Raw genomic sequence first — 25468 nt, forward strand, 5'->3', positions numbered from 1 at the left:
AAATGAGGCGGGTCTTCTCTTTTCGAGTCAATGGCAGCACCTGCTAACCAATGGACAACGTAAATATTCAAGAACATACCGCAAGGTCAGATTTGAAAGATTCTATGATTACTTTTTTTTACTTCTTAAAAAATAATTATTATTATGAATTGCCGAATATTCTTGGAAACATGAACAAATTTTGAAATCCCAAACAATTTTCAAAACTTCAATTTGTTTTTTGGGAGTTTCATACATTTTCAGAAATACAGAAACAATATTTGAAATGGGAACATTTTCTAAAATTCACAAACATTTTTCAAAAACATGAACCTTTTATAAGAACACGAGCATTTTTTGAATTTTTGAACAATTTTCAAAAATGGGAACATGTTTACCTTTCAGAACAATTTTAGAAAATGTGTAATTTTTCACATGAATATTATTTGCATTTGTGAGCATTCCTCTAAAGCAAGAATATTTTTCAAATTTGGAGCATTTTTTAAAATGTATTTTTTTTAAGTATCTTGAACAATTTTGGAAAATACAATTATTTTTGAAAAAATGGGAACATTACTTTTCATTTGAAAATTTCAGTGTCCTTTTCCAGCTAACTCACGTGCCAATACATCCATCCTTTGTCCGGAATAATAGATCCATACTTCATACATCTTATTACTACATGTAGTTTCACACACGTTTATAAATTGGTACGACCGTATGTAAAGAGCAATACGGGGTTATTTAAAATATTTTTATGTTGTATTCATGAACATTTCACTACAATAAGATTTTTTTCGAATTGGGAACATTTTTTAAAATACAATGTTTTTGTGAAAATCTGAAACAATTTTGTAAAACAGAAACATATTTTCCGTTTTCATCAAATTTCAGAATGACTATTTTTTTAATATCTGAAGATTTTTAAAACGGGAATGAAAATTTGGAATTCTGAACATTCTTCAAAATTTTGAACGAAATTGAAATTATAAACATTTCATAAAAAAAGTAATTGATCAAAAACGTAAAGATAAACAATAATAAGATTAAAAAAGAAAAAGGAAAAAAAGAAACAGGAAAGAGGAAATAAAAAGAGAAAGGAACATAAAATGTTAAATACAAAATGAAAACAAAAGATGTAAACGGGCCGGCCCAGTCTAGGGCTATCTGGGCAAACCTCCGACTATCTATCACCAAGTGCGGCAAATAGGAGTTTCCCAGCTGCGTGGGCAGGAAAATAAGTGGGCTGGCTTTACTGGGCTTTAGCGGGTGGCCCATGTACGAAATTCTGGATAAACCATATTTCTTTTTCTAGCACATGGATGCACAAAAAATTAGTACCACCTTGGATACTAAAAAAAATCTATTCGCTGGTGAACGGATGAAAAATTTGGAGAAACGCACCTTGCTTTATTAGTAGGTATAGATATAGATATAGATGCGTTTCTCAGATTTTACCGTTCGTCACGGATGTATGTGTATGTATAAGGAAATTTGAAGGTACCTCCATACACACGCACCCAAGTGAAAAGAAAACATTTTTTCAATATCAATTAAATAAACATAAAATATAAGTTATTTTTTTTGCGGTGCAAGTAAATGTTAAAGCTATAATATATGCCTTGGTTTGGCATGAAAAAATGTAGGCATTTCTTTTTCAGATTTCACCAATCATAGATCTGGATGTATGTTCACGCGGGCAGAAATTCAAAGATGCACAGGTGAGTTTTAATTATTTATTTCTGAATTTAAAGTTCATCCCAGATGGATGTGTACGTGGTCGGAAATTCGAAGGTGCACACGTGTTCACGGATGTTTGTGTATGTTGGCGGAAATTCGAAGGTGCATCCATGGGAATGCTCCTAGGTGAAAAAGAATACATTTTCTCAATGTCAAATAATTTCAAAAATACTCCCTCCGTTCGGAATTACTTGTCTCGGATATGGATGTATCTAGAACTAAAATACGTCTAGATACATCTATTTCTGCGACAAGTAATTCCGAACGGAGGGAGTATAATATAAGTCACTATTCAAGCCTTGATAGTACAAGTAACTCTGGGTGCAAACATATATGTATTTTAGCGTTTACAAAAGAAATAAATTGTTTAGCACCAGAAATTACGTTTTGAGAGTACTTATATTTTTCCTGAAAACATAATGTCTTCTCTTTGCATGAAAAACTAATACTCGACCGTGCACGAGTGATATTTATTTTGGAATTGTTGATGTTGTAAGTGAAGTGTGTTTTTCTCTTCAGATTATGTTATTCTCTCTAGGACTAGGTGCTCCTAGGAGTCAAAATGCATTTCTCTGTCTGTAAGAAAACTCTATTTTTACGCTTTGTGCAAGACTGGATACACTATTTCTATGTTTAAATATATACAGGGCATATTCTTTGGATTCCCTTTAAACTTACTATAGTTATTAATAACTAGGAAAGTGGCCCGCTCGATGCGCGGGCTAGAATTTTGTAAAGTTAAGTGGGAGAATATATTATTTGATTTGCCCAATAAAAATTAAAACGAAGTGTGACAATATTTTTAATTATAATACCTTTCCAAACATAGCTCTGTCTTCGGTATATTTGGGTTCTACTGGTATATAAATATATGTGCTATTCGTTTATCTTTTACTTACTAATTATGCATGCTATATTATAGGTTCATAATCAATTGCACTCCTCAATTTATATTTCTATTTTCTTTTGACTTTTTATCATGTTCTTAGTTTTTTCTGTAGTCATAAATTTAATAGTTCTCATTCTTTTCGTGTAATCATAGGTTAATTTGCTCACACTATGCAAGATTGTCATATTTTATATGTAGTGTCTTTTGTACAGTAATTGATTAGTTTATTTTTTTTCCTATATACTTATCCATAAGGAACTTTGTTGGTAGATCTTTGCTTTCATACACGTGCACTCAGCACTATCAAGGGTGGATTACATTTTCACGTCACATAGTTTGCTCTTACTGTATGCACAGTACTACTACATGTACAGAACGTAATTAGTTTGATGGGTCCCACCAGTAAGATTCTTCACTTTCCCCATTCCGTAGTCTTCTCGACTTCTCCGTTTTCTCTTCTCCACTCATCTCTACTTTCACTAAGAAATGTTCCTCTTGCCCGATCCCCTTTGTCCTATCCTTATCATCTCTTCTCACTTAAAAATTGGTGTTACCGGATGGCTCCCATCAGCTTGCTCTCTTGATCCGCATCATTGAGGTTGCTCGTCCTCACCTGAAGCCACCACCGCTCATGCTGCCACAGGGTGACCATCGACGGCGGCTGGTTTGGCTCCTCGTACGCCTCCTCCGTCTCGTAGGCTGGTAAATGGGGCTGGATTTATGTTGGCGTATTTGCAGTGATTTGGTCACGGATATTGTCTCCCGCAGGCCCGCAGCCTCTTGGATCCAGCTTCGGTATGAGGATGGCGGCGGCATTTTCTTCCCCAAGCGCGCAAGCCAAACACATCGCCGCTATTTCTGCGTGAGGCAGCTCAACACATCGTCCACATCCTCTACAGCGGAAACATTCTTCGAAGTTCGAACTGCAGGTCCCCATTTTCCCTTCTCGCGACTCTGTCATATTTCCCCTTTTTATTATCCTTTTCATGTGTTTGTGCCATTCAACCAATATAATGTAATGAAGGAAATGTCTGTTAGTGGTAAATATTTCATCATTTTTCCTTCAAATCTTGGAAAACATGTAACTGTTGTGTTGGATGCTTGGTGGTATTTTTTTTTTCGAAAAGGAGGAAAACCCCCGGCCTCTGCATCTGGTCGATGCATACGGCCACCTTATTAATTATTAGCACAAAACCTTACAAAGTTGTACAACAGTAAGACCAAAGCCACCATCTTCGCAACCTCTGTCGCTACTCCTATCTAACTGATGAAGGGGCGCTGATGGTCTGGGCCTAATACCAAACAGACCTCGCAGCCAAACCTAACATCTAAGACCTGAGGTCCCAACCTGGACGCCTGCCGGGTATGGGCACCCACCAGTCCGGCATGCTCCTCAACCCGGCCGCCCGCCAGGTATGAGGCCGCCACAGCCACCTGCCACCAATCCATCTTCAGAGCTATACTGCTGCATACACCTTGCCCGGTCTCGCTGCCGTCGACGCCACCATGGCACCAGACAGCTCCACCGCCCTGCGCTCGTCCATCCAGCCGCATCCATGAACGATATGTAGCCGCACCATGCCGCCAAAATCATCGTCATCGACGCGGAAGATACAACGCCGCACCACCAGGCAACCTCCGCACCGTCGCCACTGCTGGAGGTACTCGGAGCCCACCATCGAATGTACTTGGATGCTTGGTGGTATGCTTTATAATATAAAGCGGGGGGAAACCCTTTTTCGTAAGTGTCGAATGAGTTACAAAGTCGATACTAATAAGTACTGTATATATTCAGTGTATCATCATGTATGCAAGGTTGGTTGCATATTATTTGTTTTCATATGATCTTTTCCTCTTGTTTTTGCAATCGGTCCTTTCCTTCTTTGTTTTGCTAATGTAAGCAAAACATTGTGTTTGTATATGGCAAATCAACACTTAATTTCAGTCACTCGAAATTAACTGAATTTTGGTCAGGGAAGTGTACGTACATGCTAATCTAAGCTCAGATTTCCACCATACTTGTCAAGTAGCACAGATGTTTGGTAGCTGGAATGATAAAAATGAGATGTCAAGAATATATCCTGGTGATATAGCAGTTCCATTGAATTTGTGGATGTTTTGTCCAGAGTAGTTTCCTTTAGCTGTATCATCACAGTACAGAGACATATCATCAGCTCATTACAGTGCTATAAAGCACCTTATGCATGGGGTCCAAATCGGATGCCATATCGAGGACAGGCGTAAATATCAACGGGAAAGATGTGTTTGATCTCTTTTATCTGTCGGAGTCAAATACTTCCACATTTCGTGAAGCACATTTTAAGTATTTATTTGTGGTAACCGTCCCTGAACAATGAACCAAGTTCAGCATCTTGAGTTGCTCCTTTTGTATTAGTTTACCTGATAACAGGTCTCCCATAAGGTTGTCCATATCAACCATGCCTGCCAGCACTAATTATTATCATTAATTGCTGACAAGGATCCCGAGTTTTCTACTTATAGCACTAATTTCCGTGGTGACTGGTGAGCAGATATGTTCGACGGCTACATTTGATATTAAAGTTGGTTCGCACTGCCGTGCTTAATCTCACTGATATTTGAAGTTTGTGCCATGCTCGTCCCTTAATTTTTTTTGTAGTTGCTCTATTGGTTTCATTGTAGTAAGCAAATCATGTTTATAAATCTAATTGAACGATGCTTGTTCTTCGGTATGGAGTATGTTCATACCTGAGCATTATTTATCAGTATTCACCCTACTCTCCAAGGTATCACTATCAGCAAAATTCGACTGTTAGTCCAAAAACTTTGATTTTTCTTTATCCACTTCTATCACTGTTGTATCAAAAAGAAAACTGATTTTGAGATTGTTCTTGAATGGTTGGTACTTTTCTTACTCTCATACTTTGAAGGTCTTAATTATGTAGATGAAGTCCTCTTTAATTTTTGCTTTAAATTCTCGGTACTTTTCTTACTCTCAAACTTTGAAGGTCTTAATTATGTAGATGAAGTCCTCTTTAATTTTTGCTTTAAATTCATTGACCAGTTTGTTCCCAATAGAAGCATGGATTGCATTGCCCTACATAGAGAGAACATTAGCAAACTTTGGAAAAGGAAAACTGAAGAGACATTGTATATGTAGTACTTGGACCTTTTTATCTCACAAAATCTTATAAGTGCTAATGAGTTCATCCGTTGATAAGTTAATTGCGTTCTAAAGTCCTAAGACTTTGAGACTTTGACTTTGATTGTCCATGCCTCGTTTCGTGTAGTCAATGAATTCAGCGGTTTAGGTGCCATATTCCTTGATGCCCTAAAAATAGAAGAACAAAATGTTGATTAGTAAAGTAAGTAATATAATGACATGGCAGCTATATAAATACACTTGTTTTTTGCAATGGCCTCAAGTGATTATGCGATAACAAAGTAAAGTGAAGATTTTTTTAACTGGAGCTGATGAATAAATATAAATTTTTGACTATTGGTTTGATCTTTTGTTTCAGATGGAGCTGATGGCACTAAGATAGGAACCCACTATCGAATTTGAGGTTGATCGAATATGAAAACCATTTGATGCACCAATTGAGTTTCTCTATATCGCAGCAAGGCATCCTTTTTTTTTTTCTATTATAGCTGTACTGTGGTTCTAGTTTTGTAGAGTATATTATCTTAACGTGAATACACTGGAACGAACATCCATGGCATCAACGGCGAGTAAAAGTATGAATGTGCCACCATTAAGACATGAACCTACACCTATAGAATTGCAGTACTTAATCTAGAATACACATGATAGTTTTTCTATTTCAACATAATTAACCTTCTGAGCTAACATGTGAATATCTTTCTTTATGAGCACTTCCTAGAGTATAATTGAAGTATTATTGATCCATTAATAGCCCTGATCTATAATTTCGTGCAGATGGTACTTACTGGAGATGGTCTGATTGCTCGCCGGAGCCGGCTGGTGTCCGCTGGAAGAAGACAATGCCGAAGTGCCACTGGTTGGAGGATGTTGACTTCGAAGTGTCATTCGCCGGAGAAAGATGATGTACAAGGTGTAACCTACAATCTAGAGGACAATTAAACCTTGAGGTGGGAGTGCTCTGTTTGGGCAGATCGAATCTCTGTACATTATTGTGAGAGTTCGGAGAGATTGCATCTCCAAACTTTGTTTTTGCGCCAGTTTTTTTATTGTGGGATGGTTTGATGGCTCATGGGATGGTCGAACCTATTGGGATCATGAGATTTATGTTGTGGGATGCTCTAATCGCCCAACCTATTGGGGTCGTGAGATTGTAATTGTGGGTTGTTTTTTTTAACTGATGGTGGGATGTTTTTTTTTTGGATTGATCGTCGGATGGTTTGATAGCTCAAACCTGTTGGGATCGTAACTGATCGTGGGATGTTTTTATTTTTATTTTTGACTGATCGTGGGATGGTTTGGTAGCTCGAACCTGTTGGGATCGTGATATTTAAGGCTGGTCATAGTGGGGAGTAACTTAGACTAGTGTCATATAGTAATGCAAAGTAACATGATAGTAGTGTCATAGATGGCTTCATTTATTAGCTTGTAGACTCATTTTGTCTTGGGAAGCGCTATGTTACAGTAACATATTATGTTACCACCTCACATTAAATATTTGCCACATAAGCAAAAATTTATTGGAGTGCGCTATGTTACTAGCTAAGTTACTTCTACTATGACTAGTCTAAAGGTCCAACCTGTTGAGATGTGACTGCATGGGCCCATCTCGTTTACGAAGATCTAACGGTTGTACCTGGTTGATTAGAAATAGACACACCGAATTAAAGGTCAGATATTTCTAATTACTGTGAGATGTGAGATTTTCTAAGCTAATTATCTTTATTCTAATGATCCCGTCAAGTACTTTTTATATATAAATAGATAATCCATCCTACATAGCATTCTAAACTTCTATATTATCTAACCAGTTGCAGCTCATATGGTCATACGAAGTAGTAGGATTCTGGACTACTACAGACATCCAGTTTAGATGGTTCCTGTAACTTCATGTCAGCTACGCCTGTGTTGTGCATATGTGGTTATATTGAATAGCTTATCCTAAGTTTTTAAGAAAGCCTAATAATTTCTTGTGAGCGCAGTTTTGACTTTGTTTACACTCTTGGGAACTCCCACACTATGTACGATATTATCAGTATAGATTAACTGATAAACCAACTACGTGAACATCTCATCAAGCATAAGATAAACTCTATGAAAGTACTTCTAGCCAAGCCTATAATTTATTGGTGCTTGCTAAACATGACAAGTTATGGTCGACTTACACGATTATTTTATGCTTATAATATATTCTGTTCATAATTCATTTAATTTGGAGCTTTCATTCATTAAATTTTTACTTTTGGAGCTTTCATTCATTTATTTTTTGGCATGCACATGTTTTCTTGCTTGCTATACACACTCCAGTTGGAGTCTTTGTATATATGTTCGACAGGGGCGGGCAGTAGAGATGCATCTCGGGAAGGATCATGTCCATTAGATTCGTTGTGCATAGTCCTTTTACTACAAGAGACATTTTTCATATATTAATCGAGAGTTTATGGCACTTGACTATCGGCATAGATTTTAGAGAATATAAATATATCGTTGACATAGATTGTCTATCATTTGGAGATGGTGCATGCTTCAATTGTTATTCACACACAAGTAAGATGATAAATGGAATGCACGAGAATGCTAGATAATACATGTGGCAAAAGTCTTCGAAGTCCTTATTTGTGGACTGTCCTCAACAAAAATCAAATTATCAATTACTTTTGAACGAATTCTTTTCATGGAAATAGTTCACAACACTATACATTTTATTGCATTTGCATCAGTATTTTCAAGACTATTAGTTTTGTTTGTATATCTAAAAATTAGAAAGTTAAGCTTATGGTTGTCGATGTGCCTTACATATGGTTTCATCCAAACGTGGGAGTTTTATTACATGAGTGCTAAGAACCTAATGTTTACTGTGGTTCTTGGCATAATATTTGACATGACAAGTGTTTGGATTTAATGATCTGATGGTATGATTTTTATATTTTTATTGGAATTCTAAAAAAAATTATATATTTTCTCTGCTATGGACAATCAAACTAAACTGTTACAAATTTAGTAATAGTTTTCCTTTCTCCTTGCAACCATATTTGAGAAATTTCCTGAACATGCTTCTTCTGAGTGACTGAATAGCCATTTTTTGGTGACATATTTGAGTTTTCAAATTGTTGTGAAAAACAACACTAATTCAATATTAATATAAATGGATCTATGATGGGTTAATATATTGCCTAAGTAAAACAACATCGTAAATTTCTAGCCCGCACAATTGGGCGGGCCACTGCTAGTTTGGGTACACAAAGGAGACTATAGCACACCCGCACTTCTTAATCGAGCAAGATCAACAATTAAACAGACCTAGCTAACCTAAAGATTACTCTAACAAATTAAAGACCGGCGCTATTAATTAAAAAAAAAGAGTACTACTACGGCTAGTGCTCATCGATCTCTGCCGCCTCCTCTATGTCCAGCTCGCGCCCGACGGTCTCCTGGGGAAGGGACTCAATGGCATCCATTGCACCATAGTCGGCAAGCATCTCGCCATCCGCATGCGCCATCTCTTTGGAAAACACCACCATGAGCTGGGAGTGAGCAGCCGCGATCTGGGCTTGGACGGGCTCCGTCGTGGCAAGGTATGCGGCGGAGCAACGGGCGGATGCTCAAACGCTCTCGGTGATTGCCAACTCTTCGGTCATAGGTTGCTGACCGTTGTCGGAGAAGCTTCATTCAATTTGTGCGGTGACCGCCACGAGCTAGGCATGGGCGGCCTCGACATGGTCGTGGGCGGCCTCCATCAGGGCTATGGCCGCCACTGTGGAACGGACAGCTGTTGTGCCGCTCTCGCCAGTTGCTATCCCCGAGGCAGAAGTTGCTGTCTCCACCTGAGAAGCAACAACGGCCGTTTGGGTTGCCTTGGACGGCCGGTCGCAGATTGTGGCTACGCTCATGCACCTTGTTAGCACGCGCATGGCGGCTGTGGCTGCGCTCTCGCTGGAGCAGTTCGCCGAAGTTGCCCTCACGACGCGGGTCCACGTCCCCATCTTTCACCTGCTACGATTGAACAATGAAATGATATTTGAGGAGCGAGCTAGTGTGCTTGACATGCTAGCTGTGGACTGTAGCCGACGCACCTTCTCGCGTAAGCCATAGGCGTACTATACTCCGACGGTGCTTCAAGATATTTTGTACTGCATCTCACACGGTTGGTGATAATAAACTATGTGCGATCTACTTGATTTTTCATCTTGATTTGAATCACATAATGGGGTCACAGCAGCAATGGAGGGTGTTTGAATTGCCAGAACTTTTATCTGCAGCGAACATGCAACTATATGTGTGTCGTAAAAAAATTAAAATTATTTAGGGTTCGTTTGGATATTTTATACGTTAACTTGTTTTTCTATCCATTTCAGGGGCACAATTCAAAATTAAACTGCATGCACATGCTCCGGTGCACCAACATGGGTTGTAAACTCATATATGTGTCCATGGGTTTATGCTTATGTCTCATGCAAGAAATGGGAATGAATTTCGCATACCACGGCACCGTGGCTCTCCGGCAAACGTTGAGGTACTTAATTTCGTAATTCTAGTAAATACAAAATCCATCTGAAATTCATCAACCTTGGCATGCTATCATGGAATGGCATCAACATGCTGGGGTAAAAAAATATTGTCCCATTTGGGGCAGATTATGGTATAAGCTTCTCACAAGAAGCCTCATGGTGCTGTTAGAAAAACGTGTCACCTTTGTGGACAAAACGATATTTGTCGCCTCTTTTTTCTTTCATTTTTTTCATGGTGTCAACATAGAACAACAGGAGTGTCGTGTTAAATTTTGGAATTTTCTAGGGATTGTTTGGACATTTTTATACGTTAACTGAGTTTTCTAGGCATTTATCAGTGCATAAAAATGGGTCGAAAAATCAAATGTGTGTCCTTGGTTGCAAGCTTAGGTCACATGCAAGAAATGTGAATATACATGGTTTTAAAATTCTAGTAAATCAAAAACTCGTCTGAAATTCATGAAACTTGACATGATATCATGGAATGACATCGACATGCCGTGGTAAAAATATTATCCCATTTGGGGCTAGTTTGGGTATAAACTTCTCACAAATCAGAGCTTCTCTCACAACAAGCCTGATTGTTTCGGTAAGGAACGTGCCACTCTGGGGGACGAAACGATATCTGTTGCTTCTTCTTACTTTCAAAATTTTTCTCGTGTCAACATAGAACAACAGGAATGTTGTGTCAATTTTTGAATTTTTTTTTAGGTTCGCTTGGACATTTTTATACATCAACAGAGTTTTTTATGCATTTATGTTCATAATTCAAATTTGAACCACATGCACATGCTCCAGTGGATATAAATGGGTTCAAAATTGAAATGTGTGTCCTTGGTTGCATGCTTAAGTCCCATGCAATAAATAAGAATGAATGTGAACCACCTTGCCACCATCTCTCGACCGCTAACATTGAGATACATGGTTTTAAAATTCTAGTAAATTAAAAACGCGTCTGAAATTTATGAAACTTGACATACTAGCATGGAACAACATCAATATGTCGTGGTAAAAATATTGTCCCATTTGGGGAAGGTTGGGGTATAAGCTTCTCACAAACCAGAATTTCTCACACCAAGCCTCATGGTTACGGTAGGGAACATTTCACCTCTCTGGACAAAACGATATCTGTTGCCTCTTCTTGATTTCAATTTGTTTTTCTAGTGTCAACATAGAACAACATGAGTGTTGTGTTAAGTTTAGGAATTTTTCGGGGTTCGTTTGGATATTTTTATACATTAACTGATTTTTCTATGCATTTGTGTGCATAATTCAAATTTGAACTACAGGCACATGCTCCAGTGTCTGTAAATTGGTTGAAAAATTAAATGTGTGTCCTTGGTTGCATGCTTAGGTCCCATGCAAAAAATGGGAATGAATGGCAACACCTTGGCACTGTCGCTCGGCCACAAACATTGAGATATATGGTTTTTAAATCCTAGTAAATCCAAAACTCGTCTGAAGTTCATGAAACTTGACATGCTATCATGGAGCTGCATCAACATGCCGTGGTAAAAAAATTGTCCCATTTGGGGCAGGTTTGGTATAAGCTTCTCGCAAACCAAAGCTTCTCACAACAAGTCTGATGGTTTCGGTAGGGAACGTGCCACCTTTAGAGAGGGAACGATATCCGTTGCCTCTTCTTGCTTTCAAGTTTTTTCTAGTGTCAACATAGAACGACATGATTATTGTGTCAATTTTTGGGATTTTTGGGGTTCGCTTGGACATTTTTATACATTAACTGGTTTTTCTAGGCACTTTATGTGCATAATTCAAATTTGAACTACATGCACATGCTCCAGTGCAGAAAAATGGGTTAACATATCAAATGTGTGTCCTTGGGTGCATGCTTAGGTCCCATGCAAGAAATGGAAATGAATTTCAAACACCACGACACTGTTGATTGTCGGTAAAATGTTTAGATACTTTGTTTTTAAATTCTAGTAAATCCAAAACTCGTCTGAAATTCATGAAAACTTGGCATGCTATCATGGAATGGCACCCGACATGTTGTTGTATTTTTCATACCCATTTCGAGAGAAGGCGCACTCGAATAACAACCAACAAAGGCATTTTAAAACAAATAGCTGCCACTTTAACATCTCAAACTTCTGTATAATTTAACTCGTGTGCATTCTATTAACCAAACACGCGACGCCACGTGTTTGGCTTTTAATGGCTATAGGAGGTGTCGTGCAGTCAGCTGCTTGAATGAATGAGCCAGAGGCGTGCGAGCGTAGTCCGGTGCACATGCTGACCAAGAGGCATGCTAGCTGTCCTTTAATGCGTAGGCTCACCGGGAAGCGTGCGAGCTATATGCTGTGCAGACTCACTAGGAAGCGAGTCCTTAGACTTCCATGGCTGCCCGCCTTGCTTGCATCCTCTCCATTAATGGCGCCCGAGCCGCAGTTTAATATGGGCGGCCTTACTGTTCGCCTCCCATTCCCCTCCCTCCCGTGGACCTCCACCAACGCCATGGTGTAGAAGGATCATCTACCACTAGTCTTCAAGTTTGGCGAAGTCGACTTTGAGCCGGAGGAGATAGAAAATAAGGAGGAATGGGGCCTCATGGACATGGCCCTGAACGAGCTGGCCGCGGCGATTGCTGCCCCCGCACCTGTCCCAGCTCACATCCCCACGCCCGCGGCAGCGACCATCCCCGTAGCATTGACGGGCTGGTCGCCGAGCACTATCGCAGAGCTGGAAGCCATGGGTGTCAGCGAGGTCTCCGTGGACCCGTGCGAGCTCATGTACATGCCAACGACTATGCCCGTGCCCGTGCGCGCCCCTCCACCCACCACGGCGCCGGTCCCTGTGCGTTTGCCTGCACTCGACACGTCTGTGCCCATGCACACGCCCCCCTCAGCGGCATTTGACACCGCCGTCAACCGCTACCTCGCAGCGTCGCGAGTTGCCGTCCTCCCGCACCCCGTCCGTCGATCGCGCGATGACATGATGTTTGATTTCCAAGTGAAGAACATTTTGTGCTACCTTGAAGACTTCAACAACGGCGTCCCGGAGGACGACAATGAAAACACCGCCGCGGCACGCTGCCTCCGCCGCCGTCGGAAATAGTTTTTTTGGTTTAATACTGTATCTTGATCATATGAATATAAATTTGTAGTATGACTGAATGAAAGATATAGTTTGAACAAACTTGCGTTTTTCTCTTTTAATGTATAGACTTATCAAATGATTTTCTTTTAAAAAACGTCTATGGTTTTTAAATACAAAACACTCATCGCAAACGTTTTAGATAGAACACCCGTATGCAAATCGACAGCTTCCCCAGGAAACCAAGGGAAAATGTGCCAAGCAGGATTTGTGCAGCTCTTGATCGCAAACGTTTTAAATAGAACACCCGTATGCAAAATTAGAGCTATGGTCTTCCCTAGTAAGTCAAAGGAAAATTCGCAGCGCGGCATTTTTGCATCTCTTCAACGCAAACGGTTCAGATTGAATAGGGTACGCAAAGCCAGTTTTCGTCGCTAAGCCAAGAGAAAATGTGCTGAGCAGGATTTGTACATCCCTTCAACGCAAACGGTTGTTTTGGATTACTCGTGTGCAACCACGTACAGACAATTTGGTAAGATTTGCATCTGTCATATCGAGTATATTTCCATTTGTCAAACTGGAAAAATTGACATTTGTTGATCTAGTAACATTGCCATTTGTCAACCTTGTAACACTGTGATTTGTCAAAATATGCAGCTAAAAATCACCAGCACTATCTAATTTTTGCAACTAAAATTCAGTAATTAAGCATAGATTTCATTCATAGATTACTCAGTCATTCTTTATACAAACAGTTCAACTCGACTGATGAACCGATCAAACTTTTCCCGAATTGTTGCCAACCACGTACTGAAATAGCTAGTTCAACTATATATACTAGCTAATTTTAAGTACGTTGTACAGTTTCACCACACCTATAGTCAGATGAACTAACAAAATAGCCCCTAAATACTACTACTATGGAGGGGCTTTGTACTACTTCCGGCAGCCTCTCCTCGGCCGAGCATGCTCAGTAAGAGGCAGAGGAGGAGGAGCCTACCGACGAGCTGGACAACTGCAATACGGTGTCTGCCGCTGCTGAAACTTCAGCGACGCTCACCTCGAACGCCCTCTGCCGCTCCAGAAGACCCCTATTGAAGCAGTGATTCTCCTTGTAGATCTCCTTATTCCTCGCCTCTGCGGCATGTGCTACGACCATGGCGGCAGTAAGGCTCTTTGCATGCTTGACGAGGTGCATCTCCTCCTCCCGCAGGTACTCGATGTGGCGCGCAAGGTCACCGATGCATGTGCGGGCCTCCACCTTCGCCTCCCGCCTTTGGTCGGTGTTGGTGGAGTGAGTGATGACCCTGGTGGTCGAAGGTGGGCTGGAGGCCACGGCGGCTGATGATGGGGTGGCGGCCACGACCACCACCTCCCGCCTTTGGTCCGCGACAATGGAGTGGGTGATGGCCACGGTGGCTGGCAGTGGGATGTCGGCCACGACAGCCACCTCCCGCCTTCGGGCCGTGGTGGCGGACCAGGCAATGGACTTGGCTTTCAACGGCGGGGTGGCGGCCACAGCGGCCGGCAACAGCTCTCGAATGGCAATGACGGCAGAGCGTGTTGTGGGTGTTCGGCGCACACCCAACAGGGATGCCACGCGCACTACACTACGCTGGGGGTTGCGCGGGAATGGGCTCACCAGTATTTGGCCAAAAGAACGCTCCCACGCGCTACTCAAGCTTGCGCTCTAAGCCATCTGCGGCAGCGTGGTGACAAGACGTGCGAGAGGAGGACAAAAATACACGTACACATACAGTTAATAAAATAAAAATGTTTGCGATTAAATTACCTACAACCCCCATCCTGGTTTATAAGTCATCTATGTATTTTATGCCAAATTTTAACTATAGATTTAACTAATAAAATAAATATCATTGGTTTCGTATTTTGACATAGTTTCTAATTGTATAATTTTTGTAACATCCATTAACATTTTGTTGGTTAAATTTAAGGTCAAAATATGGCACAGAATATAAAGGGTACTAATAGACCAAGAAGGCGGTCGTTGCACACGGCCGCTCTCTACACTGCGACACAACTGTCAGCCGGCTTGTGGACAACCATTTCCTGCGTGTTCAACTGCTCTATGTCTATGGTTGCTTGTGGTTGTGGCGGCCGCGGCGTGCTCTGCTCACGTCCCGCCGCCGCGCTCTGCTCTCGCGTCCCTCCGAGCACTCTGCCCTCGTCCCTCCACGCGCGCTGCCAGTGTTTGGGGCCGGTGCATGATCATCCACGCTCTGTGCATGCGGTTGCGCTAGGCGCGGAGCCATGATGTAGTTACCCGCTGCAAAAACTGCCATGCAGATGTGCCGAGAATCCAGGCTGCCCGGCCCCCATTTATTCCTGCGGCCATTTTCCTTCATCTCTCGCGCCACATGACACAATAAGCACGCCCATGACAACACATATAGAGAGGACAGCCAGCGGTTCCAATGGCACTCCCCATGGCTCCAATGGCGCTCCGAACGGTCGACGACGACAACGGCGGGCAGTTCACCATGCATCACGTAGTGGACACCCATGTGAGGGGGAAGGCCCTCTCGATGGTGTACACGAATGAGCCAATCTCGGTGGAGAGCTCCATCCAAACTATGGAGCAGTTGCTTGCCGAGGACAAGTACCAAGTGGTCGGCTTTGACCTCGAGTACAACATCGGTCGTGCCGGGCACGATCAGAAGGTTGTCATCGCACAATGCATGCGACATCACGTCCTCGTCTACCACTACCACATGACCACAAGGCCTTGTGAGTGTTTCTCCAGGTTTATCAACAGCTCCGACTACAGTTTCACTATGGTGGACACCACCAATGATTTAAAAGAGCACAAGGTTTTCGGCTTGAAATGCTAGAATCTTGTCAACATCCAGGACCACTACAAGGTATGGGGCAACGGAAATAATAAACAGAACTCCCCGGTTGACCTCGCCTCGGGCATCATCGACCCCTACTACATGAAGATGAAGGATGAGAGCAAGAAGGACAAGAACGCCTGGCACAGTGTCTGGCATGAGAGACTGGATGAACAACGCGTCAAGTACGCGGCCAAGGATGCATACACAAGCTACGAGATGTACATGCGGATCGTTGACATGAGGGAGTGTCTTCTTCCTGCCTGCCCAAACGAGGGATTGAGTCACAGAGCAGTGGCGGGAGCGTCACAAGACGTAGATGACTAGACGATCATTTCTCCTAGTTTAGAATGCATACAATTGTTTATTGAGGTGTGTGTAAATGATCTGTATAGTCACTTATGTAATTGGATGTTTATTTCAGTTATATATATACTATATAAATGTTATTCTTCTGTAGTCAGAGAAAATCACACGGCTTATTAGCAGCAATCATTTATGTTATTATTGGTCTTCGCACACATTTATGATTACGGACCTGTTTGCCGCGTATCACACACATCTTGTTCAGTTGAACCGTTTTTATTGTGTTGCCTAATCACACACAGTTCATCCTACTGAATTGTATGCCATATATCGCACACACACCCTCATCTGGCTGCTTGTTTCTGTTGTTCTGCCTCATCGCAAATAGTTCTTATGGATTAACCGTTTGCCACACATTGCACGCACCCTCATTTGGCTACCCGTTTCTGTTGTTCTGCCACATCGCAAACTCCAATCTGAACCGTGTTTGATGTCACCGCCATCGCAAATGTTTTGCATCTTTTTTGATGGTTTTGTGGACATCTTTTCCTTGTGTGTTCAAATGCTATATGCATGTATATGGTTGCTCACCGTTGAGGTGCCACAGAGTGTATTGCTTGTGTCCCTGCGCGCATGCTCTGCCAGCAGTTGGGGCCTGCGCACGGTCACATTGGGGCTCCATATGCATGCGGTTTCTCCGCGCGTTTCCACGATGTAGTTACGTGCGGCATGATGGAGTTATGTGCTGCAAATAAGAACTGCTATTTGGGTGTGCGGATATTCCAGTCCGTCTGGCTTCCCCATTAAGTCTCGCGGCCATTATAACCTTAGTCTCTTCAACCTTTCGATCTCACCTCACAACACAACAAGCACACCCACAACGACATATATAGAGAGGATATCTAGTAGCGCTCCAATGGAGTTCGGCGAGCATAAAGTCGAGACCCACATGAGGGAGACGGATCTCACGGTGTTGTACACCATCGACCCGGCCGTGATGGAGGACTACATCAACACCGTGGAGCAGTTGTTTGCCGAAGACAAGTACAAGGTGGTTGGCATCGACCTCCAGTACACCGCCGGTCTTCCCGGCAAATATTAGAAGGTTGTCGTCGCCCAGTTGTGTGTGCGCCATCATGTCCTCATCTACCACTACTGCATGGCCACAGAGCCTTGCGTCCGTTTCGCCAGGAATTTGTCACATCACCGACTAAAAGTTCGCTATGGTGGAAACCACCGACGATGTAAAAGCGCTCAGGGTTACGGGCTTGGACTGTAAGAACCTTGTCAAAATATGTGAGCACTACAGGGTCTGGGGCAGCACGAAGAACTCCCTGGTTGAACTCGCCTCGGCCATCATCGACCCCTACTACAAAAAGATGAAGCAGGATGCCAAGAGAACAAGACCCGTATCCTGGCAAAGGGCCTGGATGCGGCAACTGGATGAACCTCACCTCAGGTTCGCGGCCAAGAGCGTGTACACAAGCTACGAGATGCACATGCAGATCATTGACATGAGGAAGTGCCTCGTTACCAAAACTGACGAGGCCAGATCGAGCCACAAGCAGAGCATTAGTGGCAAGCGTCACAAGAAGTAGATGATGATCAGATGATTGTTTATCCTAGTTAATTATGCATGTAATATATAGTTGACTTCGGTGTGTGGAAATGTCATGTGTGTAGTACCCACCTATGTAATTATGCATGTAATAGTTTACTTTGGTGTGTGCAAATGTCATGTGTGTAGTAGCCACCTATGTAATTGGATGTTTAATTTGGTTATGCAACCATGTTCTTGTAAGTGTGTGTCTCTGTGCGTGTGTGTATGTTGTTGTTCTGTATGCAATCCCAACACACAACACCACGTCTTATTAGTAGCGATCGTCTGTATTATTATCGGTCTTCGCACACATTTCTGATTATAGACCTGTTTGTCGCGTATCACACACATCTTATTAAATTTAACCGTTTATGCTCTCTTGTCTCAAAGCAAACAATTCATCCGAGTGAACCGTATGTTGTATATCGCACACACCTTGATATGGCTGACCGTTTCTTTTGTGTTGCCTAATCACAAAAATTTCATCCGAGTTAACTGTATGTCGTATATCGCACACACCTTCATCTGGCTGCCCATTTATGTTTTTCTGCCTCATCGCAAACAATTCATTGAACTCAATCGTATGCCTAGAATCACACACACAACTAAAATCTAAACCGTGTTTGATGTCACTGGTATAGCGAGGTGCTATACAAACGGTTTTAACCCTTTTCTGTGATGGCATTTTGAACCATCGCCAAGTGAGTGTGGGCGATAGGGGGGGTCCTTCCCACACGACCCAGAAACCATCGGGGATAGGGAGCCTTGATGCATATATAGTACTCACTACTCATTTGTGCTTGCATTGCCATCTCAGTCGGTATTCTATGGTGCTACGTTTACGATGCGCGGCCCATCACAAACGGTTCACTGTTATAGAACATGTATGATAAGTAGACAATCACACACATTCGCTTTTCCCAAACCGTATGTGGTAACTAATTGAAAATATTAGCTAATCATCGTACGAGTGTCGGACAGGATTACGAAACATCGGACCGTCGTAACATCGTTGTACACAATAACTATCGCACACGCTATTCTGTGGTGCAACGTTTATGATGCATACCACATCAGAAACAATTCATGGTTGCGAATCGTGTACGATAAGGCAAGTATAACAAATGTTTAGTTCGCCCGCACCATTTGTGATATTGTCTGACATTGCAGACGCTTTGCAAACGACAACTATGTGCATACTTGCACATGTTTCCTCTTTGTGAACCATGTCATATTATGGTGTATATCGCAAACGTTTGTGCTTTACCAAACGTGTGTATCGTAACGACCTACAGAGCGTAATTTCACTGTAATTTAATTGCTGCTATTTCAAATTGTACCGGATTTGAATTTGAATGTATGCTATAGCTTTATTCATATCCATCAGGTTCAAATAACCAATGCATTATTCAATTCATAGGTACATATGTTCAAGAATTATATAAGAACCAAATAAAGAATGATGAACCACAGTTGTATACTTGTACTATTAAAGACGGTAAAGAAAGAGGCGAAATACATTCTGGTTGCTGAACAAGGTGAAGCGGAATGCCCATATTGTGCCCTCCTCCATGCAGAAGGCACGCACAACTCTAGTCCAACCCCTTCTGATGGCCGACCGCCCATCCTTCACGGTCTTCATGAAAACATCTAGATAATCATCATGTTCTGGTAGAAATACTTTAACCTTTGCATGCCCACCAATCATGTAGTTTGAGAGGTAATGTTGAGTAAACTGCTTTGGGAACCACTGCAAAAGAAAAATAGTCAGACATTGTCATCTAACACAACTCATTATGGGCAGTAAAAAGAAGGCTGCAGAGTTCTTACTTACCATCCTGCAGTTCGCTGTTGTCTTGGATAAAGTGTAAACAAATAGTTTAATTGCCATATTTTGACCCATTTTACTAACAATCTTTATCAGCTTCCTCACTTGATGCTGGTTCATTGATATCTCATTGCCCCATACGCAGGAAGGGTCGAAGCGTGGATCTTTACCAATGACATATGTACCTAAAAGCACCAAGTTAATATTAGAAGCTAAACATCAATTGCACAATGATGTAGTAAAACACTCTTTTATAATATCTTATAACATCCAATATACTCACATATTAGATGAATTAACATCTTATATTATGGGCCGGAAGGAGTTTATTGCATTCTTACAAATTGTCAGCTGATTAACTGTTGTTGTATCCCTAGGTTAGAGTTAGTTTGAGCTAGTTCGGGCCCAAATAGCCCTGAACTATATCCAAACATGAGGGCTAGTTTGTAGTTGCATCTAACCAAAAAAACTATCCAACCCAAGAGGTGCTAATTGGAGCTAGTTCTCCTAGTGCATTTATTCTCAATCTAACCCTGTCATCCAAACACCTCTTTGGATGGAGTTAGTTCAGGGTTGGTCATGAGCTAGAAACTAACTCTAACCTCTAGCTAAGTTGAGTATCCAAACAGGGTTGTGTTGTTGTTGTTGCTGCTACTGCTCTTCTACGTATATCTAGATATCATCAGAACATTAAGGTAACACTCTTCCTTGTTGCCAAGTTGCCTAGGATTGTATATTTAGACATTAAGTATAGTGCATGTTGCAATGTAGCCTCAGATATATTACATATGGCCCTAGTTAACCTAAGGATAAATGGGTTACAGATATATTCAGTTAAAAGTACGATTCACCAATTAGTCCCTTATGAGCCCCCGGTCTATATGGTACCAGCTACCGATATCCTAAACAGTGAGTATATATAAGCCATGGGATGAAACTAACCTCGATGGAAAACAATAGTCCCAAAATTGTACTGTGTAGGTACATCGAGAGGCATGTTAAGCACAACAGGCTAAACATCAACCAAATATATTCATGGCAGACAAAATAATCTCCAAAAGATAGCTTCAGTGTGCAGGTTTAAGCACGCTAGTAAAGCAAAACAAGTGGAAAGGTGTGTTAGCTGCAACAGGACTAACATTTAATAACAAGCAAACATAGTCATTCAAAATGGTATTGTGCCAGTCTAACTACACTGGTTATTGTTAAATAAAAATGGAAAGGCGTGTTAACTACAAGATGCAGCAATCAAATGTAGTCATTCATAGTGGTATTGTTGAAACTGGTATTGATGAAATTGAACTGCACCGTCGATACTTACACATATAGAACATCGTGTTGTGAATAACTGGAATAAACAAGGCATACTATGAACAAACAGAGATAGCATTTGAAACTGGACATATGCTAACTACAAACAACCTAACAATCAAAAAACTTTAAAAGAGGCATATGCTAGCTATAACAGGCTCAACAGCAAGCAAATATATGCATTCCTATCGGTATGTTTAAAACTGGATTGATGAAATATATAGCGCAGTAAATAATTGCACATATAGAGCATCACATTGTGAACAATTGAAATAAACAAGGCATACTACAAACAACCAAATATAGCAATTAAAACTGGACATATTCTCACTACACTACAAAAGGGACTCGACAAAACAAATCATGGGTTCTCCCTTGTGAAGAGGCACGGCAAAACAAATCATGGGTTTCCTCACTTGGCACAAATGGATTCGTTTCCATGGGAAGAGCACGGACCCTGGATGCACTCCATGTTGTCGTAGATGGGCTCCTTCCCCTTGGAAGAGCATGACTATAGGGTGCCCTCCCTGATGTCGCAGACGGGCTCTTTCCCCTTGGAAGAGCAGATGAGCTCTTTCCACTGGAAGAGCCGGAGAGGGTGCCCTCCTCATGGTCGCCGTCGATGAGGTCTGACTTGGAAGCTGTGGATCCCAAGCCAGCGTCGCAGAACATGTCCTTCAGAAATGATAAAAGGGGTTCGATGGCGATGTAGGATGGAAAATTCTTGACAGCGAGCCAGAGGAGATCAGTGGTGGGGCCATGGATGAGATCGATGGTGGTTGAACTGAGGGGTTGGGGGTGGGCCACTTAACCTGTGACATAGCCCACCTCAGGCTGTCGCTGTTGATGACCTCGATGTCGTAGGCGGTGTCCGCGACATACCCGCATATCTAGCCTGCTGATTGAGTGCCTGCCGCTAGTAATGGTCATTCGCTTCCTCGGTGATGTCGGGCAAAGAGACCGCGATACACCTATTTTGGGCTAGTCGCTCCTCGAGCTCCACGGGAAGCGTGTCCGGGCTTAGGCTGCAACACTCTAGAGTGGGGTATGGGGATGGGGATGGGGATCTGTGGGAATGGGGGCATTTGATAGGCGTCATCTAAGAAACTCAGGGCGACCTGGGTATGGATATCGATGGGTAAGCTGCACGGGCAAACGAGCAAAAGTTGACAATGGAGGCCTTGCGGCGGCAGCGGTGGCGACCTTGCTAGGGTTTCAAGTGAGGGAGGGGGGGTGTGCGCGCGCGCCCGAGGAGGTTTTGGTGTGTGTGTGTGTGTGTGTGTGGAGGGGGCAGGGTGTGTTTGAGGAAATGACACGACTAGTGAAATTTTTTACTACTCGGAAGTGAAATGCCAGGGCTATTGAAAATTTGGATGATGGAGCATCGCACATGGACCGGAGATAACAAGCGTATGTTATGAAACAAAAAAACCCTCGAGGCGGGCAGATATTTTCGAGGGATGCAGGCAGAAGCGGGAACAAGAAATATCACACACCATCGAAACATAATAACCGTGTGTTATCAAACAGAAGAAAGCTGCAGGCGGGTATATATTTTTGAGAGGGGAAGCCTCGTGGAGCCCAATGTACTGTGTGAATGTACGTGACAGGGGCATTGGTGTGGCTCACGGTTAGTGTTAGTGAAATTGTGTTTGTTGCGTCATCTGGCTTGTCTAATGTTCATAAATTTGGTGAAAATGACGTGGGAGAGGGTGAGAACACGAACACACTTGCGTGTGGACCAAATATATGTATGAAAAGGGTGGTTTGGTGTTCAAATACCACATGCAACTTCGATGTGGCACCTATCTCGCAAAGCGCAGGATATTGCTTGCCCCCCTCCTCCCTCACCTCGTGTCGGCGGGAAGGGAATCCTAAGATATGAATGCATGCCCCCCACGGAGGTTCACCTAGCAAAGTGTGAAGTAGCAGTCGCCCCCCACACACCCCCACTTTCAGTCGGCAGGACAGAGAGGCATCTCACCAAGATGGATCATAAAACGGACTAAGAATAATCCACCTTGGTCGTACAACCTCTCTCTTGTTGTTGGTCAAAGTGATGGCCATCCATGTGACCCCGGAGATGGGCTAGCTAGTGTCGGGGAAACTGATCCACGAACACCTATGGGACCGGCGGACCGAGCCCCTTTCGGTTCGGCGGTGGGCGGAGATCGCACGAAGAGCGGATCGAGGCGAAGCACACGAGCAGTTTACCCAGCTTCGGAGCTCTCCGGAGAGATAACACTCCTACTGCTGCATGTCTGAGTGTATTGAGTTCTTGCTCGGGAGCGCTGAGTGCTACAGTACACACTAGATGCTAACGAGACCGAGCGTGAGTGTTTTTCTGCCTTCCAACCCCCCTCTACGTTGCGCATGGGCCTCCTTTTATATGCTAAAGGGGTCTCCGACAGGTGGCAACGTAGACAAGGGTAAAAATGGAAAAGGAATTGCGGTTGGTACAACTACCTGTACAGTGTATCATACCTAACTCTGATGGCAGGGGACAAAGGCATTAAATGCCCGTCTACGTCGCCCAAATAGTGCAAAAAGGGACCGCCAGGGACGCCACCATTCGCCACGATGGCAGTCTTGTCAGCGTCGCTTGCCACCGCGCACCGCTGGTTGCACAGCCTCTTGCCACGCGCGCCTGGAAAGGCCCCAGGGGCGACATGTTGGTGGATGTGCTGGAGCGTGGGTACAGAGTGGTAGCTTGCCGCGGCAAGCGCCTTGCCGCGGTCATTGTCTTGTCGCGTCCGGAAGCTGGTCGCTCACCGGGCCTCGCCGGGACGCGTGGCGCGTCACGACAAGTTCCTTGAGATGCCTTGGTTGGCCTTCCCGGCAAGCTCCTCTTGTCGGGGCCTTGTCTCCTTGACTTGAATACTTTGTTCTTGAATGGCTCCAAAGGAACCACGGAGGACTTTGGCGGTCACCCGGCAAGCCTTGCCGCGAGGTGCTGCAACTGCCCGTTCACAAGTTCGGGATACTAGGGTACCCCTACTATAGTACACCGACAAGAGCCCCCGGGCCTGGGCCACACACGGTGCCGAGCGCTGTTGGGCCAGGCCCAAAACAGGGCACGGGCACGCGCGTCCTGGGTTACGCCGTATCTCACTCCATATCCACCGCACCCTCCTCGAACGGCACGCGTCGAATGCGGCGTCGTGGGAGGGATCATGGGTGGTTTCTTTATTCGGAAAGATGGAATGTCCGCCCCCTCCCTCTTTATAAGCAGGGGAAACATGGGCAGTTCGCCCATCTCGCCGGTTGCTACTCCAATCTCAAAAATCTCCACCGCTCCCCCCTTCTTCCCAAAGCTGAAAGAGAGCAGCGCTCCGCCCCCCGTCGCCACCGGCACCACCAACACCGTCGATCTCTCTCACCACCTCCGCCATGGCTCCGAAAGCCGGGAAAGTTGTGAAGTCGGCCGAGGCGTAGCGGCTCGTGGTGCTGCGAAAGGAGCGGGCAATCTTCCCCCCTCAGCTCGCCGCGAAGGAGCTGAGGGAGTATTACTACCTCTTCTGGTCGACGGAGACGCGAGCGCATCCGCGCACGAAGGTACTCTCGGCTGCCGCTTCGGAACTGGCTCCGAATGGATATCCCTTCTTCGTGTTGTTCTTCTACTGCGGGCTGTGCCCGCCTTTCTCTGAGTTTTTCTGCGATATTATGAACACCTACGGGTTCCGCCTCCTTGACTTCACCCCCAATGCCATTCTGACCATGGCAGTTTTCGCACATCTCTGCAAAAAATTTGTCGGAGTCTATCCAAATGTAGCTCTTTTTTGCCACTTCTTTATGCCCGAGTTGAGAGAGGGGAGCCTTTATCCGGCGGAATTGCCTGGATCTTGAGAGCTGGCAAGAAGGAAGCTTATCTGGAGGGAGAGCTCCGCAGCAAGTGGGAGGAATGGAGAGCAAACTGGTGCTGGATTGTCGAGGAGAACCCGCAGCCATTTACCGCCCAGCGCCAAGCCCCAGTAGCGCGCGGCAACGATTAGAGCAACGTGGCCCCGGAAGACGATAGGCTGAAGATTGCCGTCACCCGGATCCTACGCCTTAGGCTTGCCGGGCTCACTGTAGGCGCCGTTGGCGCAGATTTTCTTCGCCGCCGCATCGCCCCCCTGCAGGAGAGGAGGAGACCCGCCTGGGAGTTCCAGAATGCGGCGGATATTATGAGGCTGCGCCCGGGCCTCAACTTCAACTTCACTGCCCTGGAACTGGACGCGATGCTCCTGGAACTGTTCAAGCGCGATTCTCAACATCCC

At 43.6% G+C, this 25468-nt stretch overlaps 1 protein-coding gene across 3 annotated transcripts; it reads left to right on the top strand.

Annotated features, from left to right (window-relative positions):
* Nucleotides 1–3018: 3018 nt before the first annotated feature.
* On the top strand, nucleotides 3019–6950 carry LOC123136677 (uncharacterized). Of its 3 annotated transcripts, none has more exons than XR_006467217.1 (4): nucleotides 3019–3284; nucleotides 3377–3537; nucleotides 6109–6153; nucleotides 6528–6950. XR_006467217.1 is itself a non-coding variant. In XM_044556144.1 (3 exons), the coding sequence occupies exons 1-3, from the start codon at nucleotides 3240–3242 to the stop codon at nucleotides 6653–6655; spliced, it is 360 nt and encodes a 119-aa protein (XP_044412079.1). In that variant the 5' UTR covers nucleotides 3044–3239; the 3' UTR covers nucleotides 6656–6950. The 3 variants fall into 3 exon arrangements, 1 of the variants encoding a protein (XP_044412079.1); XR_006467216.1 differs by having other exon boundaries at nucleotides 3046–3310; XM_044556144.1 differs by lacking the exon at nucleotides 6109–6153 and having other exon boundaries at nucleotides 3044–3310.
* The last annotated feature ends 18518 nt before the right edge of the window (nucleotides 6951–25468 follow it).

The sequence above is a fragment of the Triticum aestivum genome, chromosome 6B (genome assembly GCF_018294505.1).
Source record: "Triticum aestivum cultivar Chinese Spring chromosome 6B, IWGSC CS RefSeq v2.1, whole genome shotgun sequence".
NCBI lineage: Eukaryota > Viridiplantae > Streptophyta > Magnoliopsida > Poales > Poaceae > Triticum > Triticum aestivum.

Excerpts from the sequence above, each read along its gene's own strand:
- LOC123136677 (XM_044556144.1), top strand. The coding sequence starts at position 3,240 with ATGCTGCCACAGGGTGACCATCGACGGCGGCTGGTTTGGCTCCTCGTA. Across the intron at positions 3,311-3,376 it reads CTCCTCCGTCTCGTAGGCTG|GCCCGCAGCCTCTTGGATCC; the intron begins GTAAATGGGGCT and ends TGTCTCCCGCAG. Across the intron at positions 3,538-6,527 it reads CTTCGAAGTTCGAACTGCAG|ATGGTACTTACTGGAGATGG; the intron begins GTCCCCATTTTC and ends AATTTCGTGCAG.